Raw genomic sequence first — 12,355 nt, 5'->3', positions numbered from 1 at the left:
TGCGACCGTTTCAGAACAGACCAGAGTCACAACTCACTAGCTGAGAAACACTGCTGAACTATCTAGCCCCATGTAGCCTACTTATCAGGTTTTATACTGTATTTTCTACTATTATACTTGATTTTACAGTAAATGAGGTTTTAAAATTGCATCAGCAATTTATTTAAATGCTTATTTAATTAAAATATTTGAGAAGTATGCAGAGTTGTGAGAATGCATTGCATTATATAAAAAACAATTGCTCCAGTTTCCTCCGGAGCAAATCTACAGTTCTAATTATATAGAGAGTTCTGCATTCCTCTTGCAGCAAACGAAACAAGTTTCAGGCAGTGTGGGTTTGTCTAAACAATGCGTAACGGCAGTGGAATTTCATGATTTACACTCTTGTTTTGATTACAAAACACAGCATTTTGCAAGAATTTGGTAGAGACCCGGATGTTGCACAAATGTTTACCTCTTTTCATGTTACCATCTTTGTGGGAATTCACTGGACCAAGCCCTGGTTTACTCACAAGTGTTCAGTATTTAAGCCACAGTACCACATGTGGTGGGGACAGACTGTAATATTATATAGCTGGACAAGAACAACTGCACAAGGTAACGCATTTAATATATTCATGGCTTTCATTTTTAATCTTGCTAAAGGATTTATTATTGTTAGTTAAATAATCAACAGGTCAAAGTGTTAGACTGTGTGAGATACACTATTCATACTTTTTCCATTGTTTCTCTCGTGTTTGTAGGATGAAGGTATTGCAGGCAATGATACTGATGCTATTCGTTGCATCAGTCTTATCAAGACCAGTAAGTTTCATTTTTTTTTTTTGGAACATCTTGTTTTCTTCAGCTATAGTCAAGGGCGCAGTCAAATATTTTCTAATTCTCTCTCACACACAGTCTGTCATTTCATTTAGTTAACTCTTGCTATCATAAACAGTATTCAATATCTAATTCACTATGACAAGAGTTTATAATCATTGTGATCTCTGACTGCTCATTTTGTTGTTATTCTGGTATACATATTATATTGGTAACACTAAACTAAACACTTCATGATTCTTGACTCCTTATGATTCAGTGTATTTCAATGTAAAACATTGTTAAATCTAATGCAGATTTTGTTTATTAATTTATTTATTTATTTACAGCTTATTTCTGATTCAGAGAGAGACATGTCTCCCTATTTCTTAATAATCAAATGTCCAAATGACTACTCATTGATATTTAATGCACTATAACTATAAGTTAAAGGTGCACTCAGTCATTTTTTTCTCATGAAAAAATTTTACTCCTAAAGAAATGAATTTTAATTTTGAAACATATTTATAAAATCATGACCACCCACATGAGATGAAGACTCCAGTCATATCAGTAACCTTATAAAAGCTGTTATCCCCCACATGGGGGCAGCCATGTTAGAATCACATGACCTGCTGAATGTCACTAGCCTTATCTCAGGAACCATCCTGCTATTGGACACTTTTACTGTTGGATTAAATTAATCTTGGCTGACTGTGAATAGTGAATTTCTACAAAGGCATCTGTATCTAAAAACTATTAATTTTGAATGATGCCGCATCCACACCGCTAGGTGTCAGTGTAACTCCAAGATGACACAAATTTTTTTTTTTGCTGAGTGCACCTTTAAGTGTATCTTAGTTATACCTGACTAAACACTATTTATTTTTAAGTATGCAGTACTATTGTCAGTGATGATTTTATTGACCGAATTATTTATATCCTCAGTTTTTGTTGCGCAGCAATGGCAGCCGTCAAAGTCCTTACAGAGGGTTTGATTCATCCAACTCTGTTCAATCAAGCTCCAGTTCAGATGAAAGTGATTCATCCAGGGATGAGAGTTCTGAATCAAATGAGTCTACATCCAGTCAATCTGAATCTTCAGAGGAAATTATCATAAGTGTAAGCACCTTTGCTCCACCAACCATAACAAATCAACCTGTGACTCATGAGCCAACAAACCAACCAATCATCCCAACAGAAATCATCACAAAGTGTTTTACTGTAGATGTGACCAGTACGTCTGAAAAAAGAGGAGATAACGAAATGTAACTTTTTAATGGTCTTTTTATGCACCTTTTCAAAATCTCATGAATGTGTAATATTAATATTGATTATTAATGTTGATTAATGATGCACCTTTTGAAGTGGAGTGAAGCAGCCAGTTGTTTATTTTTACTACAAAGAATCCCCATTAGTGAATGAAGGAAGAGAACATTTTATTAATATTTTTTATTAAATATCATTAAGTGTTATACAGAAGGCAGTTAAACTGGTAAGTGTGTAATGAAGATCTTCATACTAATATATATTCTCTGTTATCTATTTAAAATTGCTTAAGAGTATAAGAAATATGAAAAAGCCTATGTTAAACCAATATAACTGTCCACTTTTTCCTATCAGTCTAATTCAAAAATGCTATATGTATATATAAAACATATATATAAATGTAAAAAGAAAGGTTCAATAAAGTGTAATAATTCATTGGATTGTGTCTTTCTGCTTAGATAAAATATGTAAGTTAGAATAACAGCACCATCCTGTGGCATTAAAAAGAGCTACAACAAATTGACCAATTTACATGTTTTTACTTAGAAGTTTTTTACTTAGAGAGCTTCAAGTTTGAACCGACTTTACACGAATTGTTATATCTAAAATAACTGGCTTTATTCAGGTCAAAAATATGATTTAACATCACAGAATCAACCTGAATACTTTAGGTTTCACCAACAAAACAAAACAAAACTGAAAGGTTATTAGATATAGCTCCTTATGGTAACAGTTGCAGGTTACCACTCTTTACAGTGTACTTTAAAGTACAGAACATTAACCAGGTAAGACCGAAAAGCAGAATTTATACATTTTGGACAGGAAGTGAATGGGTGCTAAGATTTCGATGCTCCAAAAGCACATAAAGGCAGCATAAAAGTAATTCATATGACTCCAGTGGTTAAAACCATGTCTTCTGAAGAGATATGATAGGTATGGGTGAGAAACAAATCAATATGGCGGGCAGCTGTGGTTCAGGTGGCAGAGCGGGTCAGCTGCTAATTGCAGGGTTGGCGGTTCGATTCCCAGCCCACATGACTCAACATGACGAAGTGTCCTTGGGCAAGACACTGAACCCCAAGTTTCTCCCAATGTCAGGCTAGTGCCTTGCATGGCGGCTCTGCTGCCATTGGTGTGTGAGTGTGTGTGTGTGTGTGAATGGGTGATTGGGACACAGTGAAAAGCACTTTGGTAACCTCTAAGGTTAAAAAAGCGCTATATAAGTGCAGACCATTTACCAATATTTAAAGGGGACCTTTTATGCTAAATTCACTTGTACATTGTGTTCGTACATAAATGAGTTGGCAGTGTGTGTACACAACCACCCTACAATGTTAAAAGTCCACCCACTCCTCTTTCTTATATTTCTATTAATCAAAAACAGTGTCTCAAAATGAATGGGTCTCTAGGGCGTGATGTCACATTAAGGCAGGCCTCGCCCACAACTGGTGGCGGACACCACCCTATTATCATAGATCCTCCCCTGAGTGATCTACATACAGTCCGCCATTTTTTTCCGAGCAGGAGCAGATACAGTGAGAAGAAGAATGTCTCCACTTCGTAAGCATAAGTATTCTGTTGTTGGCTGAAAAAGTGAACATAAGAGTCTTCACGTACTCCCGGCATCAGAGCCACTGAAGACGCAGTGGACCAGTTTTTTTTTTTAAAGAAATGTGCCCCAAAACATGCAAAAATTTGTGTATGTTTGTGCTAATCATTTCACACCTTACTGCTTTGTGAATGAGTGTCAATATAAAACAGGATGTTTGCAAATTGCCTTTCTGAATGTGCTTTGCTAATTTGCATTTAAAGAGACACACAAAAACCACCTGTTTTTGATTCCACCCAAAAAGAGGCATTACAACTTGGTATAATAAATTATCTGTAGGGTATGTTGAGCTGAAACTTCACAGACACATTCTGGGGACATCTGAGACTTATATTACATCTTGTAAAAAGGGTCATAATAGGTCTGTTTTATTTAATTTGAATTCAATCAAAGTTTGATCTCCACGCCCAGTAGGGGGCGTATGCATGAAGAATGTGAATGTGAAAGTTAAAGTGGAGATTGACTGTGCAGGGAGATATTGACTTAAATATTGATCTGTTTTTGTCTAAATCATTCTGAAGTGGGACTGCTTTTCAGGAGAAAGAACATTAATGTTTTAATGTCTATTTTTTTAATTGTTTATTCTAAATGTAGATCACAACATTACTAACTTGCATATATGTAAAATATGCAGCTCTACATTTATTAGTACAATTTCAATGTATATGTAGTAGTTATTTTTAAATCTGGCAAAATTGGAAAGTACATTGAGAAGAACCTCACTTAAAGGGGTCATGAAATGCTATATAGTTTTATTAGCTTCCCTGAGGTCCACTGATAATGTTATTAAGGTTTTTGTTTTTGCACCAAAACCATCATAATTTTTTCTCCCCAATTTTGGAATGTCAAATTCCCACTACTTACTAGGTCCTCGTGGTGGCGCGGTTACTCATCTCAATCCGGATGGCAGAGGACAAGACCCTCTTCTGAGACTGTCAATCTTCGCATCTTATCATGTGGCTTACTGTGCATGACACCGCGGAGACTCACAGCATGTGGAGATTCATGCTATTCTCTGTGATCCTCACACAATTTGCCATGCGCCCCATTGAGAGCAAGAACCCCTAATCGTGACCACAAGGAGGTTACCCCATGTGACTCTAGCCTACCTAGCAACCGTGCCAATTTGGTTGCTTAAGAGACCTGGCTGGAGTCACTCAGTGCATCCTGGATTCACCAGGGGTGGTAGTCAGCGTCAATACTCGCTGAGTTACCCAGGCATCTCAAAACCATCATAATTTTGTAATATATGATAATTTTCCACCCTGTCTCTGGCCCTCAATCTGAAACGCTCAGTTTTGGCATAAGCCTCTCATTAAACTTCAATGTAAACAACCTCTGTTATGATTGGCTAACATCGTGCAGCCCAATTTAAATCTTACATTTGAAACTCAATCGGAAGAGAATGAACATAAATAAAAACTATATTAAAAAAAAATTGTGCAGAAGGGCAAAAGAACATGTCTATGACGTGTTTGTGCTCAAAACAACAAGAGGCACAGCAGCTGAATGAAACCGAATTGCTTCTACTTTTCAGAGTTGTAACTTGCCAAAGGGACAGAAATATCAGTTTTGGAGGGGTCAGATAATTTTTCTGATATTGTGAAAAAATATATTTACGGTTACAATACAAGTCAACTCCTATTTTCACTGTAGGAACATTTTAATGTAAAGCGATTTCAGACACCCCTATTGTGGACCGTACCATTTTTAACCACCGTGGCGGCTAGAAGCAATGGAGATAGAGAACGGTTTGCTGCTGACGTGCATGGATAATTGTAAGTTGCTAGCTGACGTCTAGCTTGTTGATTTTACAACCTTCATTTATTAATGTGTTTTGTTCTTTCATAGCTCATGTCACGTCTTCATACATTGAATTACAGGCTACTTACCTGTAGGGATGGGACGATTACCAGTTTCACTATAAACCACTATAAAATGTACTGACGGTTAGTATTATCGTTTCAAATTTAATTATCATTAAAACCGTGTTTGATTATCGCAATTTTGGGTGCCAGGGAGGAAGGCAAAATAGGCAAAACCCCGACCTCTGTGGTCAGTATTTTAAAACAAGCCTGATTTGCTGCATATATTACAACAGTGTTTGTTGGAATACATAGCCATTTACTATTTCAGTTTTCAGTGCACTTCAAGCATAATACATATACAATACAATATACACCTTTTACACATACTCATACATAACATACTTATGTCAGATTTGGACAGGTCTAGAAATATAGTGCTATATAATGTAAATACAATGTCTGGAAGTAGTGTATCTGTGTTTGTGCATGTGTGTATATGTGACTCATTTGTAGGATACTGTAGTGTTGATGATACCCAGCTTGTTCTGACATTAACAGGTTATCGGATTCTTGTGTGTTACTGCTATGTAGTTCTTCTGTGGTAGTATGGTTTTTCATAGTATGCTCCTTAATCACATTAAAGATTGCTCAGGTTTCACATATCTTCAAGTAATTGTGTTGATTTGACACTGACTACCATAGACTATAATGGAAAATTGGTTTCTGTTTACACAGTATATGAGAGGGTTGAGTCTTACCTCCAGGTCTTATGAAATCTAAAAATAAACCAAATCAATATTTCATGAAATAGGCAATAGGCTTCTTGTAAAGGTATTACTTTTACTAGTAATTAGAATGGTATTTCAGTGCACTTAACTTCTAACTTTTGGGAGTTGATCAAAACAGTTATCTTTTGGATATATAATAACAATGAGATATTCTGTAGCCTACTGATTATCAGTTTGTCGCATGTTTAGACCTTGTATGTGTGTTGCACAACACATGTTGCACTTGGCAATCACGGTGGGGATTGATATGGTAGTGGACCATGATGGTCATAGAAGAAGTGAAGGAGCAGTACCCCCCAATTATGGTGGGGTAATTCGCACTCTGGTTTAAGGTGGAACATTCAATTTTAATGTCATATTCATATCAGTTGTCAGCTGAGGGTGCTATTTTGCTACTGGTGTGTTTGACAACCGTGAGAAGACTCACTCGATTTCAATGCTATCTTTGGAGGACAGTGTTTTGGAAATAGGGGCTGTGTCTAAATTAATGGCACAGTCTCGTAGAAGTTCCAGAACAGCTAAAATCACTTACAACACCTTTAATAACCTAAAAATTTAGTAACCCAATAACGCTTAAGCATAAACAGAATAATATTTATTTTTTTAAATCGCACACCTAGATTTTTGCCCATTACCCCATTTTTGCTCTTTATGTAAACAGCTTTACTGGCATCCAGATGCCTAATTCAGTGTAGTCTGTTTATGTTTTGTAGAAGGAAAACATGATTATTAACAAATATATAAACACTGGTTTCTTACATTTAGCTGATTTTTGTTGAGCATTTCGTGCATGTACATGAACAGTTTCCATGTCTTGAGGTTGTCTCTTGTAACACTTTTGTAAAAGGAAATGTACATTACTCATAAACGTAGAACAAACTTTATTCATAAATGATATATCATAACATAACAAATATAAAATTACATTTTCATTAACATTGTAAATAATAGTGCAATGAACAGTAAGACTGTTAAGATAAAACTGCTTCTAAACAAATTAGGCAGCAAAGCTCGAGAGCTTTTGTAAACTGTGTCTTTGTGCTCTACAATTTGACTTAATATTAAACTGACTCACACTAATATCAGGTGGAGAGAGTCACCAAGCACCATATAATTAACACGTTGAGGATTCGTGCTCGGATGGATTACTTCGCTATGACAACAGTGACCTCAGTGGTCTGGGTGATCTCCTCATCCGAATCGCTCTCCTGGCTCTCAGTGCTCTGTGAAGAGTCGTTTTCACTATCTGCAGCTCCAGGTGTCTTGGTGGTCTCCTCGCTGCTCAGGCTGCCATCTGACTGCTCGGTCTCCTCCTGGCTGGTGCTTGCACTGGTACTGGGAGATTCACCAGCACTGGCCCCCTCGCTGTCAGACCCTTCTTGAGCAATTTCGCTGCCCTGGTTCCTGGCAGGAGTGATCTCATGGCTCCCCAGAGCTGTATGGCGGTCACTTGGCTCCATGTCCTTGTCTGTGCCGCTGGCAGTGTTCTCCACCTCAGGGGTGCTGGTGTCTTCCTCTTCTGGGAGGACATCATGGACCTGAAGAGCCTGAAAATCCAAATAGCATCTTAGCTACAGGGTTTTATGCTATAATATTCACTTGTTCAATTGTTTCTTTCTGCCTTGTGTGAGAAGTTTTTGTAGGTATGTACAGTATGTGGAACCTTTTGTTCTGTCCTAGTACTTTTTAATAAGGGTTCTTCAGATTTGATCTGCTGTACATGTTTATACATGTTCTATATACTTTCAATTACTTGCCAAACCTGAGGGCACATTGATAACACTTTACATTTGTTAGGGGTTTATAAATGGTTTGTTAATGCATTGTAAATTTAGCATATTAATATGCAGTTACATGAATAAACAGGTCACAAAACACTTTTCAGACCTTTTTCTCATTCACAAAATATGTATAGAATATTAAAGCCATATGACCATTAAACCATACTGAACTTATTTACATAGGTTCCTGTGACGTTAATTAATATTATATTAATGCTTCATATATGTCCACTTTACATATACTGTATATTGTCTTAGGTAACTGGTGTTGAATAAGTGATATTAAGCATTTCTAACATGTGCGGTAAAATGGCTCACTATTTGGCAGGTATTGCATGACAGTAACCCTTTTTTATGCGTGTTGTTATAACTACATATTAATGATTTATAATCCATTTGTAAATGCATTATTAGCAATAATGAACTCCTTTATTAACCCTTAACAAAGGGAACATTAAATACATGTGTTTCCAGCTTTACAGACATTTTCCAAAGTAACATTCACATTTGAATCCTCGATTTACCTTGAATAGTTTAATCTCCTTCTCCACATCATTGACCCTCTGATCATCATAGGAAGACATCTTCTTACTGACGATGGTCAAACCGCCCAGCTTGTCGCTGCTGTAGGACTTGTATGGGGAAGGGATTTTTTCAATGTCTTTTGCATCGACATAGACAATGGATTTCTTGTAGTCACTTGGGTAGCCCAAGCTGTCTCCACGGCCTGTGTTGATAATCGGACCCAGGGTGGGCTCAACAGTGGAGCCCAGGGTGGGCTCCACTGTTGATGGGATAGATGTGGTCTGTGTTTCCCCAGATTCACTCTCACTGGAATTGGAATCCTAAAGGGAAAATGTTAATGCTGATGTTAAAGTTGAATTTCTTCAATGTTAAATTTATTTTGAATATGCAATAGGTAAGCTATCCATACAGTAGGTTGAATTCACCTACAACAGTAACAGTAATGACACTTGCTTTAGCAAACACCAATGTACTGTTTTCTTCTTTCCTACATATTGTTTAATTAATTGTTTAGCATGTGGACGCATTGGTACCAACATGAAAGTTATTTAGTTTTAGATACTTCGTCTGCGTCCTGCAAATGCAAGAAACAGTGTTGAGACTTGTAAGGTCACAGTGGGGTCACCGACTGTGCGCCTTCACTAACACAAGAGTATTTCTTTGTATTTGATTGGGTAATGTGGGCAGACAGTGATGTGTGATGTGGTGTGGAGGATGAGTCTTTATTTACCACCGTGTCATCTGCATCCTCCATGCTCTCATCAGATTCTGTTGTCTGAAAACCAAACAAATTATTTGTAGTTAAAAAAGCAATACTCACTCTAGTGCTCATGTATGTGCTAGTTACCATATATTTCAGTTTTTCAGACATGCAGCCCAAAAATTTAGATTTGTTTTTTGGTCATATTTGACTAAAATGTATGACATTTTTAGTCTGAATCTACTGAACAAACCACACTGAACAAACAAATTAGATTTCATCACTTGAAAATGACAAATCCTAAGATCGATTTAAAAACAAATCAGACTTGTGTGCATTGTGAACAAAGCCTTTGACATCAAAGGAAATATATATTTTTTTAGATACTGGAGGATTTTACCTGTGTAGGTTCTGCTTCAACTAGTTCAAAATGAGCTTTTATTAGAAAAGGAGTTGGCTGCATAAGAAAGATGTTTGGTTACATTAGTAATATTTGCAGATTAAGTATTTTCCATGCTGTTTATGATCACATAGGATACTTGCCTGTGGAACAACCACACCTTCTTCTGAGCTTTCGGAACTGCTAGCTGAACGCTTAACCTGAAAATATGTAACGTTTACATTAGAAGACAGAGTTATAAGATACAGCTTTAAAGGCCCCATTTTGCAGTTGAAATCAAAGTGAACTTACCGGTAGGCAGTAGACTGTGACAATGAGCAGCATCAAAATGATAACAGCCTTCATTTTGTGTAAAATATTCTAAAAAATGGGGAAAACAAATTATAAATATTGCAAAAATACACAAAACGCTTGAAATTAAAATAGACCCAATATAGATTTTAACACACTTTACTGGTCTTATGTTGCATATTTGACTAGTGCACATTGTTTCAAATTAAAAAAAAATGTTTTGTCTTCACCTACTTGTCTTTAAAATGTAATGACTTGCTCTGCAGCTGAAATAATCTTTCCTTTTTCAGCTAACGTCACCAAGATACCCTTTTATATTTCAACCCCTTCCCTCTAACTACCTTTTATAGACCACTTTTCATGGTCAGTTCCCAATAGACCAAAAAAAGTCCTGTCTTTTTTGTCTTCAAATAGCTTTTTCAATTGAAAACAGAATTAAAATGGGTTGCAAATGATGCATATTGATTTTATAGCTAGGCATTTGACTGTTCGAAATACAGTTAGTGTCGTAACACCAGCTAATGCATGATAATTAAAGACGTAAAAAAAAATTCCATAGATGGTGCCCTTTTACTTCAATAAGAGGTATAAGCAACCACTTAGGGCCCCCAAACCACCAGGGGGCCCCACAAAGGAAGGTTTTAAAAAACTGTAGATATTTTTTAATTATCGAAAATCTGTGATTAAGACTCAGGCAGCTGTTATGGATCAATTAGATGGCCCGTGAAGGAAAGGAGAATGTAACTGCAAGAAGAGAGTTGTGTTGTGTGACAGGCACACGCACGCTAAAAGAGTCTCCGAGTAGGATTTTGCTTAGGGCCCCCATATACTCAGAAACGGCCTTGACTTTAACTGTCAAACTACCCACATAAGAGTGGGTATTTTAGGTATTTGTGCATTTACTGCATGGAAAATCAACTCTAAATGAAGTATGTCTTTTGGGGGTGCAAATTCCAAAGGACTTCCTTACTAAGTACTACCAGCCCTCACCACAAAACATCTCATTTGTTTTCAGCTACAACAACATTACATGAAGTATAAGTTGAGGAAGTGCATGTTTAGCAACACCTATAATGATCTCCACCAATGTATAATTCAAGAAGTTATATGTAGACGAAGTAGCGGCCACAATCCCAAGAAATAGCACGCCTCTGGCTCCAGACTTTTCTCATTAGAATCTGCATTGCTGTAAGCCAAGGCCTAAGATTTGTGGCGTCAAAGGAAATGTGAAGTAGGATTTAAAAAGCTAAGAGTGGCAGTGTTTTGTTGAGGCTACTTACACATGTAATGGTGGCAGTTGTCATTGAGCCAGTATTTTTATTCTTTTGTATGGAACTTTAATTTAGTGGTTGTGTTGCTGGAATAAATGAGTCAGTTGACAAATTAGTACGCCCTTAATGTGCCATAGCCACAACTTCCTCTTTCGTCTGTCAAGTTCATATTAATCATCTCTGCCTATTATAAACTGCGGTTGGAATCATTAAAAGTCTTCATAACTTTAGAATTAATTTAATGCAGTCTTATGCTTAGATTTAGGCTGAACAAGGACTGTAATTCTTGTACTTTCACTGTTTCTATACATCTGAATCTATTTAAATATTTTATTAATTTACAGTTAACCATCTGAATATGTGTAGCGACAAATCTTTTTGAGTGATCGGTAGGTGTTAATAGATTGTAACTGACAACTAGTTGTTCTATGGAACATTTTACCTTTCAGAGAAATGAAATGTCAAATGATAAATTGCAAATTTCATGCAAGGAAAATGCAGTCCACATGGGTTCTTGAGTGCCAAACAATAATAAAAGCTTCTTCTACATCTCTAACATTTAATAAAAACGAAGTATATAGAGCGGTGACTTACCTAAGTCTATTTCTGTGAGAATCTGAAGTTTTTTTAGGTACTATGCAGATGATAGACTGAGGTCCCTTTAATTAGATCTTGAGATCTTGCTGTTTTGATGTTATAGTGAGAGCTGGCTGCTGGTTGGCTTTTAAACCCTGCTCCCTCTGGAAGCAACCAATGGCAGTGCTGCTTGTGATGTCATGAGGTTTACCACTGCTGTCCCAACTTTCTTCTCCCACTCTTCCTGTGGTTTGTATGACCAGGCAATGCAAACATTTACCACCAGGCATGACATGCAGAAAAAAAAATATATCCTGTACTGTTCTTGAGATCCCAGAAGTAGTTATGATAATTGTTACGCTCATTATGATACATATACAATGAAGAAATTAAATGAAGGTCCACTTAAATTCTTATATTATAAAGCGAGTATATGACAGTAAACTGTATGAGTATATTTACCATGTATATGACACCACCCCCTCGCTCTGTAGAGTCAACTTATGGCTGATTAACTGAATGTGTTTTACTGCAGGTTT

General features: G+C 36.7%; 1 protein-coding gene and 1 long non-coding RNA gene across 2 annotated transcripts; one reads left to right on the top strand and one right to left on the bottom strand.

Annotated features, from left to right (window-relative positions):
- The first annotated feature begins 396 nt into the window (after positions 1-396).
- On the top strand, positions 397-2,120 carry LOC127637003 (uncharacterized). Its single transcript, XR_007969658.1, has 3 exons — positions 397-597; positions 744-804; positions 1,747-2,120. It is a non-coding gene; the product is annotated as an uncharacterized LOC127637003 (long non-coding RNA).
- A 5,004-nt stretch (positions 2,121-7,124) lies between these two features.
- Positions 7,125-11,953, bottom strand: LOC127636960 (uncharacterized). The gene is made up of 7 exons (XM_052117768.1): positions 11,835-11,953; positions 9,970-10,038; positions 9,822-9,878; positions 9,679-9,735; positions 9,309-9,353; positions 8,578-8,898; positions 7,125-7,819 (listed from the first exon to the last, which is right to left on the bottom strand). Exons 2-7 carry the CDS (start codon positions 10,021-10,023, stop codon positions 7,418-7,420), a joined length of 936 nt encoding a protein of 311 aa, XP_051973728.1. The 5' UTR covers positions 10,024-10,038; positions 11,835-11,953; the 3' UTR covers positions 7,125-7,417.
- Between the last annotated feature and the right edge of the window lie 402 nt (positions 11,954-12,355).

Source organism: Xyrauchen texanus, chromosome 44 (genome assembly GCF_025860055.1).
Source record: "Xyrauchen texanus isolate HMW12.3.18 chromosome 44, RBS_HiC_50CHRs, whole genome shotgun sequence".
NCBI classification, from domain to species: Eukaryota; Metazoa; Chordata; class Actinopteri; order Cypriniformes; family Catostomidae; genus Xyrauchen; species Xyrauchen texanus.
The sequence above is the reverse complement of the archived record's forward strand: the minus strand, read 5'-3'. Positions and strand labels throughout refer to the sequence as shown.